Below are 12165 nucleotides of genomic sequence, written 5' to 3'. Positions count from 1 at the left end.
GAGCACATACGACTGGTTGGAGGAGAGGTATCCTTTCTACAGATACAGAAATGGAGGTTGCTCTACCCTACGAGTAGGTTCCTACCCATATCCCCCCGATTCCTGCCAGTAAGAAGATCACCTACAAAGCATGTAGCAGGTTGTGGCAAAAAGGTGCAAAAAGGTGTGATGGAGTTGGTCCCAGAATGGGAAATTGGGCTTAGGTGCTACTTTTTGTTCCCAAGAAGGCCTGCTGTCTTTGTCTGATCCTATACCTCAGGATCATGAAACTTTACCTGTAAGGGGAAGATCGAGAGGCTGCCATTGGCACAGGTTCTTCTGCTACTGGAATTAGAAGACTGTCCCTCGACTTGCAGGATGCATATGTACATATACTGACCCTGCAGTTGCTCAAGAGGAACCAGCTTTTCTTGGTAGGATCCACTCACTACCAGTTCCTCTTATTTGGCTAACATCTCCATCTTGAGTCTTCTTCTATGAGAAGATGGTAGGTGCAGCTCATTAAGGAGTTCAGGATCTCTGTGTTACTGACTAGTTTGCTGCAGATGGTGTCAGACCACCTACAGACAACCACATCCCTGCAGTTCAACTTGGGCTTTTTCCATTAAAGTGCCTAAATCTAAATTAGCCTCTTTATAAAGGTGTGCTATGTCCTTGCCTAGAACGAACTGCCTAATGGAATCCGTGCTAACTTCACCAGAGTGAAATCTTCCAAAACTGTGAAGACAGGGGAGTGAGATTTCTCATATGCTGCCATGGGCACCTCTCCACACTCTTCCTAGGACTATTGTTTGGATTCAGAATTGAGGCGGGATTGTCATTTCACCTACTCCATGGTTTTCCTTGTCTGACCAGATCTTCAGACCCCACCCCGAGCTGGGAGAAGGCACTACTGTATTTAATAGGTGCGTAATCTGAGGAAGCCGCCTTCAGAAGAAAACTCTCCCTCGACTTGCAGGATGCATATGTACATATACTGACCCTGCAGTTGCTCAAGAGGAACCAGCTTTTCTTGGTAGGATCCACTCACTACTAGTTCCTCTCATTTGGATAACATCTCCATCTTGAGTCTTCTTCTATGAGAAGATGGTAGGTGCAGCTCATTAAGGAGTTCAGGATCTCTGTGTTACTGACTAGTTTGCTGCAGATGGTGTCAGACCACCTACAGACAACCACATCCCTGCAGCTCAACTTGGGCTTTTTCCATTAAAGTGCCTAAATCTCATTTAGAATCAAACATTTTTATCAAGCTGAGAAGCATCACTGTACACAGCCCAGCTGCCTACATCAACTCGCCGGCAGGGCGTACTCCCATGAGAATCGTACACAGCGTCTGGGCCTACAACCCGGAGGTCGGCCCCGCGGGTCTGTGGTAGCATCCTTACCCCACCGGATGCATCATTTTCGCAATTTTTAAATGGTGAAGAGTCCAAGGAGTACAGGAAAAAAGAAAAACATGGTTAACTACCCCTTCCCCCACCCACCCTTCCCTACAGCGCCCCCGCCCACCCCCCTACCCGACCCAGCCCACCCCACTCCGCATCAGACAAAGCCAGGAACAACCATCTCAGAGGCTCCCCCTTTCCTTGGTGTGCATCTCCCAGTCTCAGCTGCACGGTGTAGCTCCGACTGGCTCTAGAGGGATAAGCTGGAGAATTTGCAGATATTTCGGGCATGTCACTTCCCGAAGGTCTTTGGACAAAACCTAAATCTCATTTAGAGTCCTCTGGGACCCTCCTGTTCCTAGGGCAGTACTAGACACATTTTTGAGAGCCTTCCCTCCTCTGAGAATCAAGAACATCCAGTCTAAGATTCTAAAGTTTTAGAAGGTGTCTCCAGTTCCAGTCCTGATAGTCTCCTGGCCAAACATGGACGCTGGCACATGAAGACTTTCAGTAGTATCTGAGCAAAAGTTGTTCTGGCACAATGGAGATTATCTCATGGGGATGCTTTGGCCGACCTGGACTGGTTGTTGGTTTAAGAGCATCGGTCACAGCGTATGTCCATTTACCCTCCACAGCAGTGACCGCAGAGGTGATGAATACCTCCATTCTGGGGTGTGGTGCGCACCTGGAGAAACCGGAGCTAAGACTTAAAGAAGCAGGTGTTTCACATAAACCTGCTCTAACTACGGGCAATTCACCTGGCCCTGAAAGCCCTGCCCCCTCCAACCCCCTCCTAGATCTTTGCCTCCTAGTATACATTGTAGGGATCCTTCGGGTACACATCTCGATTGAGATGAAGGTTTCCACGTCATTACACATTTCCCCACCACTACGCATTCGCCCCTAATGCCCTTAATTCCTGACGTAGGTCACCAGGTTAGTGCCCAAGCAGACCATCACTGATATGCTGATAAGTATGTGGTACACAGACCTCCAGAGTGTCCCCTGCACCGTCTAAGGTTCAGGGTAGTCCTCATTTCCATGTCGGAAAATGTGATCTGAATCTGGTTTTGACATTTTTGATGTGTGCTACCTTTAGGCTGCTTCATAGTTGTCAATTACTTGCAAAACAGCTTGACATGTCCGCGAGCTTCAGGCGCAGTGTGCGCCCACCTTTCATGTGGTACTTCCCAGACAAGCTGATCCTGAGAACGAAAGCGGCTTTCCTACCAAAGGTGGTAACCCCTTTTCATTTGAGGCAGTTCATTAACATTTCTATCTATTACCCTCCACTCCATTCTGCTAATGAGAAGAGATTCCACCAACTGGGTTCTCACATAGCAATCGGTTATTACATTGACAGCACGAAGGAGAGCAGGTCTGATGACCATCTTTAAGGATTATGTGGGCAACAGTAGCGACAGGGCCGTCCACAAGAGGAGTATGGGATTAGCCTTTTTATAAAGATGTGCTATGTCCTTGCCAAGAACGAACTGCCTAATGGAATCCGTGCTAACTTCACCAGAGTGAAATCTTCCAAAACTGTGAAGACAGGGGAGTGAGATTTCTCATATGCTGCCATGGGCACCTCTCCACACTCTTCCTAGGACTATTGTTTGGATTCAGAATTGAGGCGGGATGGTCATTTCACCTACTCCATGGTTTTCCTTGTTAGACCAGGTCTTCAGACCCCACCCCGAGCTGGGAGAAGGCACTGCTGTATTTAATAGGTGCGTAATCTGAGGAAGCCGCCTTCAGAAGAAAACGCTCTTTACCTTCGGTAGTAATCTTTCTGTTGGATTACGGCAGATACCTCACCGATCATAGGTCTTCATTTAAATACGTTTAGATACGCTTTTTCTTCTTCTGCCTTTGGAGAACATATTTTGGTGCGCCTGTCTCTGCGCTATATAGAGCCAGTGACGTTATCAGAGGACCAACTCCAGTCCTGAGATTACTTCTGCTGCTCCTTCTGGCGCTTGAGAGGTTTGAAAAGTTTCTGAATGCAGCCTGGGGATATGCGAAAGGTGAGGAATCTACAGGTAAATAGAATGTCCATCACAGAAATTGTTACTAGAGGTAAGTAAAATTACATTTTCCTCACCTTCATTTGGAGTAGAACCTATGACTCTTATATTTGCCATTTAAAATGTGCTTGCCAATATATTTTCAGTTTGTCCACCAAAACCCTTGTCTTTGCCCCCTCTGGGACGTGGTGAAAATTTCCACCGGCCAATTCACTACGGCAAATAATTCTGCCAGCCATGGTTAGTCTCTCCATCTTCATGAGGAGACTCTTTCACCTTCCAAATTGTGGACAGGGCCCCATGCACAGTCCAAAATCCCTCTCTGTCAGGAGACTTAGTAGAGAACTTCCATCACTGTCACTGCTTGCCTCTGCATATAGACACTTTTTTATTGATTGCTGCCTTTTTTGCTCATAATTGCAGGACAATACTGAAACTGAGGGAATCCAGTATAGGCTGGCACACCATTGGTACTATTGATGCAAGTAAAGACTTAGAAGTTCAGACATAAGGTTTTGCTAGGAAATGGTCCCCCAAAGTGATGATGCTTTTAAGTTGGTTAATATGAGTCAGCAAAAATGAGGTATAGTCAGTAGAAGAATACATTCTTAGTTTTGGAATATCCTGTGTTATGGACACATATTTTAGCTAGTCTACTGAAGTTTTAAATGTGGGGTGTTTATTTAAATCGGATGGATTTACTTGTGTTCTCTAATGCACACATACATTGGGTTAATTTACCCCACCAACAGATGTGGAATCCTTATTGTGCATGCTATGTCACTTTTTGCATTGCTTCACTGACCTGCGTCTCAGTCTGCAATGTGCCACCAGATGCCAGTGAATCAATATTGCTGCAAGATATGATAGCATGCAGTCTGCTGCTTGTGAATAAGGTTCATAGATGTTATTTCTAGGAAGCTGTGCATTCCTCAGTAAGAAGGTTAATGTGGACAGTTGTACATTAATTGATATTTGCACTCTAATTTAGTAGTTTGTGTCCTGGAAGGGGGGCGGGGTTGTATTGGGACGGACATCAGAAGCCAAACAGCCAGTATGTGGAATTTGTGATTTTAGTTTCCTTAAGTGTTGGTCTTGTATTAAATTGTGGTATTTTGTCTTTTGCATCTTAGGCTCTGTAGTTTCTAACACAGAAGTGCATTCACCTCCAAATATTGGTTTGAGGCGTAGTGGACAAATAGAAGGTGTACGGCAAATGCACAGCAATGCACCAAGGAGTGAAATTGCCACAGAGCATGACCTTGTGGCCTGGAGTAGAAGGGTTGTGGTGCCAGAATTACCTTCCGGTGTAGCTAGGTAAGAAATCATTTAGACCTTATAGGTGGTCAACAGACTACAATTAACTGTCATAGACACTTTATTTTAAATGCTGTAAGAGTGTACAGAAATAAATAAGATGTCAGTCTATAGTATTAATTTAATTTGAACTCTAAGCCGACAGTAATTAAAAAAACGTAACAGTGATGTTCCAGAGTCGACACACTATAATGAGGAAGTAGTTAAGAGGCTGATCTAAAAATCTTTTAATTTTATTAAACACATTGATCGCTAAAAGTGTGCAAGAAATGTTTCAATTGTGTGGGCATTTTTAGGTCTGTCTGAGCTAACGCGCAAGCGGTGCTCTGCGAGAGTTAAGTAAGGGCTCTCAAAAATGCTCCCAAAGTCTGCAGGCGGATCGGGCACAGTGCATGTGCGCTGGGCGCGCGCACCATTTGTCCGCCTGCAGCCTTTGGGAGGACTTTCGCGGCTGCTTTGATGTTCTCCGTGAGCCGCGCGGCCACTGAGAACATCAAAGCGGCCGCGAAAGTGCTCACCATTTGCCACCCCCTCCCTTATCCCACTTCCTGCTTGTTCTCTTTGTTCCGCTCTATAACTTTCCTTCGCCATACTCTTCTGTACCCCCATCTTTCTACGCCTGTTTCTTTCTCCCTCAGATATAACACCCAGATTACCTATCAACCGGGTAATTTTGTTTTGTTAACTATCATCCCCCCTCCCCCACCCCTCCTGTTTCTGCCACATATATCGCTTACTACCAACTACTGGCACTTCCTTTTCTTCTCCTCCATTCATGTCTCTCCTCTGTTGTTCTTGGCTCTGCATTTCACCGCAGAAAGCTGTGACACTTGCAGTCTGACTGCAGTGCAGATGAGGAAACATCATTATTTCATTTAAAACAAAAAACAATACAGTTTTGCTATGTTTTGAGAATGCCCACCTGCCGACTGTTGTCACGAACAGAAGCTCCTCTTGCTGTTCCACACCTCGTTTTCATTAATTTTCACGATCTTAGAGAACCCATCAGAGGCGTAATGACGCACAATAACACTGCGCTAATGGCTGCATTGTGTGCAAAACGGAAGTGATCAGGTTCCTGCCTCAAAAGATTTGTTGCACGCTCATCTCTTCATTGTACAGACTGTCAAAGCACAAAAAGCGAGTGCAGGCAATGTATAATTAGATCCCAGGCAGTGCTTATTGGAGGCTATTGACTTTCTAATACACAGGCCTAGTTTCTCTGGCATCCTGTTACCCCATCTCTTTCCCTTCACGCCTCTCGTTTTGTACCATCTCTCTCCCTCCACTGACCCTTTCTCTCACTCCTTCATGGCACATTCTTCTCCTCTGTCAGCATCCCTTCTCTGATCCCTGCCACCTCCCTCGGCTCCATTTCTCTGCAGTGTTATTAATTTGTGACCGCTTTCCATGTGGCTAAGGCTTGGCACAAACAGATGCCTTTTCCTCAGCAGATCAGAGGACATTTGTATCCATATGTGTACACACAAGCAGTCCAGTTTCAGCACTTTTGTCCGGGCTGCTTTTGAACCCCAGTCCAGCCCAAAGGGCCAATAACTACAATGAAGCACGTATTTCCTCTAAGGCTTTATGCATCACTGCCAGACCCGACACATGGAGTCCTACATTAGTGGTGACTCCACCCTATGATATTACATGTTACAGTAAATCATGCGCACAGAGCATCCTGAAAAACATACTGCTGATATTGCATCAGGCATGTTCGATGTAGTGTTAATTGGTGGTTGCTGTTGGTTCAATCGGGTGGAAATGAAATATCTAGTCTTCAGAGCATACCTAGTTAACGAGTGTGTATACCCTAGAACGCTGTCCTTTACTTCTTTGTACAAGGTTGCAAGGTTCTTCATTTAACTGGCCAGATGTACGATCTATCTATCTATCTATCTATCTATCTATCTATCTATCTATCTATCTATCTATCGAATCTTATCGAATCTATCGATTGTATCTATCGAATCTATCGATTGTATCTATCTAATCTATCTATTGAATCTTATCTATCTAATCTATCGATCTATCCATCTAATCTATCAATCTAATCTACCTTTTAATTGTACTTTTAGTCGTGGGCCAATAACACACACAACCACACACACAAACGCACACAATCAATCAATCAAAAACTTTATTTCGGCAGTTTCTGCCATAAAAGTACAATAATATGACATTTTTATACTCCGTATCATAAAATCACTGAACAAAAACTGGAAGAATAGAAGAAAACATAAAAGGGAGCAACACCATCAGTTTAGAAATATTACCGTAATAACCCCAAAACTAAAGTGGTAGCAAAAAGAAAAGGGTCCCACCCCCTCGAGGGAGTGACCCATAAAGTGCGTTGAGCATATACAAATATCACATTTGAGGGTAACATTATCAATGCGGGAAGTAATCTGTGCCCGATTTCCAACCGTATTCAAGTGTCTTTTCTTTCCCTTAGCGTTTACAAACATTGTTAGGGTCTAGGGTAGAGGAGAAGTTGAGCGGAGGGAGGCAGCTGGAGGACGAAAATTCTGGCTAATCACCTAGCCAGAGTAAGTAGGGATGGGTTTCCCAAGGGAGGGGGGTGGGTTACGGGGGGTGAAAGGGTAAAAATTCCTAATTTGTCAGCGCCCGTCAGACATCAGGCGTCTCTGAGCCTTATTCAGGTTGCCTTTCAGTTGAGTTTTTTTTTTTATGGTGGTAGTAGAGATAGTAGCGAAAAACTTGATTCCATGACTTCTCTCCAGTGGTTATCCTGGAATGTCCATGGCCTGCGCATGAAGGGTAGAAGGGACAGAATTCTTCAATATTTGAGAGACTCCCCGGCGCAGATCATTGCAATCCAGGAGACACACCTCTTGAAATCTGAGACTACCGCCATATTGAAAAATCAGAAGTGGATCGATAATTTCATCTGTACAGATCAAACTGCAAATATCAGGGGGCTATTGTTTATTTTTTTTAAAAACAGCTAATGCACAAATCTTGGAGTACAACGAAGATCGTAGTGGTAGATGGCTAATTTTGAAAGTATCTCTAGGGGGGATGATTATCTCCCTGGTAGGGTACTACGGTCCGAATCAGGACGATCCGTCATACATAGAAGCTATTCTCTCCCATCTTTTAGGCGTTTGGGACCCTGTAATTTGGGTAGGGGACTTTAACATTGTGTTAGACCCCCTCTTAGATAAATCCCCTAATTCGAGAGCTAATGTCCCCTCTAAGTCACGACAACTACGTTTAACATCGATGGTGCAGCTTGGGTTAGCTGACATATGGAGAGAGAGAGAGCTGGGAATCAACTAGGGGTTTCATTTATAAATCTAAAATACAAACACAATTTGAGAATAAATTATGCTCTGTTCAGTTATAACATCAAAGACTCAGTCCAAAATATTTGCTATCTGCCATCTCACCTCTCCGATCATTCTGCAATCTCTTTCAAGATGACTCTTATACAGCAGTACCCTCACAGTTCCTGGTCTTTTGATCGCACTATTTTGCTAGAGGAAGACGAAATTAGCTTCCTCCGGACCGAGACTAAGTTCTTCCTCGCTACAAATCTGCACTCGACTAAGGCCTCCATAGTTTGGGATTCCTTGAAAGCCTTCTGGCGTGGCTCTATCACTAATCGAGCCTCTTATAGAAAAAAGAAATTTAGAAACGCCATTAGGGGCCTAGGAGATAAGATGTGCATTATTGAGCAGAAAATAGGCACTGGTAGAGAAATAAGTGACGATCGAATGAGATTAGACTCTCTTAAAATTCAACTTGAAACCATACTGCAAGAAAGAATTGCACGCAGATGGGAGGTGAGCAAAATCTCCCACTTTGAATATGGCGAGGCGGCTGGGAAACTTCTAGCCTGGAAAATAAAATCTGACCAGATTCGAAATCACATAAATAAAATCGTGGTAGAAGGTGAGACCTCCCCCTGTCTGTCTAATTTAAATATTGGTAAAGCATTCCGGGATTTCTTTCGAAAGATATATAATGAAGATATTATTGAGGGCAGTACAAATAGGAAAACCTGGTTAGAAGGGGTCTCTCTTCCTAAAATCTCAAATGACGCGATGTTAGGCCTAGAGCTCGAGCTCGAGATCAGAGGCGGAATTAAGCAAGGCCATCTCCCAGTCTAAACGAGGGAAGGCGGCGGGTCCGGATGGGTTACCAGGTGAGCTCTATCATTTACTTAAGGAAGACATTGTTTCTATCTTGGTGACAGTCTTCAATAATATACTTATTAAAGGTGATGACACTCCCAGTTCATGGAGTGAGGCCACAGTAGTGCTGATCTTTAAGCCCGGTAAGGATCCAACATATTGCGGGTCCTATCGCCCTATTTCTCTCCTCAATAGCGACTATAAAATCTTTGCTTCCATCCTGTGAAATAGGTTGGGGGTGTGTGGTTGGTACCATTATTCACCCGGATCAAAAAGGCTTTATATCAAAGTCCGTCAATTATCGGACTTAACGTACGACCTGGTCGGCGCTATAGATATGGCATCCACCTTCTCACTCCTGCTCGCTGTTCTAACCCTTGATGAAACCAAAGCCTTCGTCAGGGTTAATTGGGCTTACCTGTCTGAGATTATGGCGAAATTTAACTTGGGAAACAGATTCTGCCGAGCTGTTAAACTCTTGTATAAGGCCAGACTGCTAGATTATTGGTGAACAGCTCTCTGACCGATATATTTAACATCACAAGAGGTACTTCTTTTTAATCTTTACATCGAGCCTTTTGCACAGGTCCTTAGGGAAGACCTTAACATCGTTCCCTTTAAATTTGGAGGATGGGAAAAGCGGGTGGCATTTTTTGCTGATGATATCCTCATTAAGACAGCTGACCCCGATTTAGCCTTTCCCAACAGTGATTAATCGGGCGGTGGAATTTGTTAAGTTCTCAGGCTATGAAATAAACCCCAACAAGACTGAAATCATGGCTTGGAATATCCCTAGTACACAACCTAATGTAGGATCTTCTTTGAGATATTTGGGGATAAGAATCACGCAAGAGGTAGGCAAGATCCCTGAATATAACTTAGATCGGGTGTTCAGGGAGTGCCAAAAGCAGATGAAATCCTGCGCTCTCCTCCCTTTGTCCATTCTGGGGAGGATTAATATAGTAAAAATGTCCATCCTGCCTAAGTTTACATTTCTCTTTAACAGTATCCCCCTGGCTTTCGACATCAAGCAAATAGAGAAATGCCAACGGGAATTAAACTCTTTCATCTGGAAATTTAAAACAACAAGACTTGCGTGGAAAAAGCTCAGGCGGAGGAGGGAAAAGGGAGGTTTGGCTTTGCCAGACCTACAATATTATGCATGGGCCTTTCAGCTTTCGCATTCGCGAATGCTCCTAAAGGTACCTACTAATACATCAGGCGGAGAATTATTTCGGGCCCCGTTGAAGGGAGAAGGCCTACCGGAAGAAGGTTTTTTGTTTAAATTTGGAGATCAAAAAATTTTCAAAAAAATTACGTTAAAAATTCTTTACTCATTAGCCAAAAGCTGGGCATCTATGAGAAAGAAAGTGGGGCTTAGCTATTTTTCAAATTTTGCACCAATATGGGACTCCCCTGCTACCCCCCTTTGTTTTCAGGATAACTTGACTATCCCGGTGAGGGATTCGGTTATCTATAACTGGGGAGATGTGCTGCGTGGGCAATCTATTTTGCCCTGGGAAGATCTACGGGGTTTAGTGGGCCCAGGTCTTTCCAGATTCAAATATATTCAGATGAAGAGTTGGGCACAGGCACAATTTAGGAAAGATAATCTCTTGGGTAAAGATTGTAACATTGAGGAACTCCTTGTGCTTAGGCCCGGGGGTGCGAAGGAGGTTACACTTTGGTACTGGGCAATTGAGGAGGAAGGCAGATGGTGACTTTAAACTCGCTGACGAATTATGGGGAGTCATTTAGTCTCCTGCATAAAATAGTAAAACCTGCCTGGCTGAAACTTAACCATCTTTTTACTGCACATAGGGCGTATTTTTCCCCCCTAAAACTATCAAAATTTCAGCCTGGGAAAGTTTGCAACAAATGTGGCCTCCCCAAAGCATCGGATGTTCATATGTTCAAGGATTTTCCGTTAATCAGCTCCTTTTGGGCTGAGGTGAAGAAAACTCTGGACTCTATCTTGAAGAATTCGCTGATCTTCACTCTCCCTTTAATCTTCTTCGGTCTCGATGACAATGTTACAGGCCAAGCCAGATCTTTTCTTTTCTATGCAATTCTTATGGCCAGAAGAGAAATATGTAAATTCTGGGTAGATCGTGCTGCCCCATCCCACTCAGGCTGGCTGACTTCGCTATACGCTGTCTAGGATGGATCTGGCTAGATCCTGTAGCAGGAAAAAGTGTGCTTTTTGGGATCTCCTGATATGTTGGAAGTAGGATTTCTGGGGGTTTTATTTCCTTTTTTTTTTTTTTTCTTTTTCCCCGGGTCCTATGATTGTTCCTTTCTTTAGCTCCATGGGCCAGTTCCGTAGGTCTCCTCGCTGAAAAGATATGGTCCGCAGGTTGTAAAACACCTTGGTGGAATAAAACCTTCTACCCTCTCTCTGTGGATGTTACTCCCGCTGCTCATTCCATCGTATCTTGGCCCAATATTAACATCCATATAAAAATCCCTTAAACTGTTCAGGATAGATACGCATGGCGGTTGGCGCTCCCCAAAGAGGGCTAAGGCAAATGAGGACAAAATAAATAAATAAATAAATAAACACAAAAAAACACCACATGCACACACAACCACACGCAAACACAACCACACACAAACACAACCACGCACACAAGTGCACACTTTCACCAGGCACAGACACCATCCGTCGTCAGTGCACGCTTCCACCGGGCACACACACCACCAGCCGCCAGTGCACGCTTCCACAGGGCACACACACCACCAGCCGTCAGTGCACGCTTCCACACACACACCCACCCCCCCACACACCACACACCACACACCACACCACAGGCACACACACAACCACACACACACACACGCACAAACACAACCACACGCACACAAACACAACCACACACAAACACAACCACACACAAACACAACCACACACACAAGTGCACACTTTCACCAGGCACAGACACCATCCGTCGTCCGTGCACGCTTCCACTGGGCACACACACCACCAGCCGTCAGTGCACGCTTCCACCGGGCACACACCACCAGCCATCAGTGCACGCTTCCAATAGGCACACACACCACCAGCCGGCAGTGCACAATTCCACCAGGCACACACACCATCAACCGGCAGTGTACGCTTCCACCAGGCGCGCACACACCACCAGCCGGCAGTGCGCACACACACCACCAGCCATCAGTGCACAATTTCTACAGGCACACACACCACCAGCGCACACATCAATTGTTAAAGCATCCACAATTAACTATTGTAGCAATCGCAGTATGGAGCAC

The 12165-nt window shown here is 44.8% G+C and overlaps 1 protein-coding gene across 2 annotated transcripts in view; it reads left to right on the top strand.

Annotated features, from left to right (window-relative positions):
* PHIP (PHIP subunit of CUL4-Ring ligase complex) overlaps nt 1-12165 on the top strand; it is a 2061705-nt gene that overhangs the window by 466382 nt on the left and 1583158 nt on the right. For both annotated transcript variants that reach the window (XM_078648101.1, XM_078648100.1), the window contains exon 19: nt 4546-4729. In XM_078648101.1, the coding sequence (XP_078504227.1) occupies nt 4546-4729 (184 nt within the window). The remainder of the gene's footprint in view (nt 1-4545; nt 4730-12165) is intronic.

Source organism: Lissotriton helveticus, chromosome 6 (genome assembly GCF_964261635.1).
Source record: "Lissotriton helveticus chromosome 6, aLisHel1.1, whole genome shotgun sequence".
In the NCBI taxonomy this organism is placed as follows: domain Eukaryota; kingdom Metazoa; phylum Chordata; class Amphibia; order Caudata; family Salamandridae; genus Lissotriton; species Lissotriton helveticus.
Note: the sequence above shows the minus strand (reverse complement) of the source record. Positions and strands in the feature narration are given on the sequence as shown.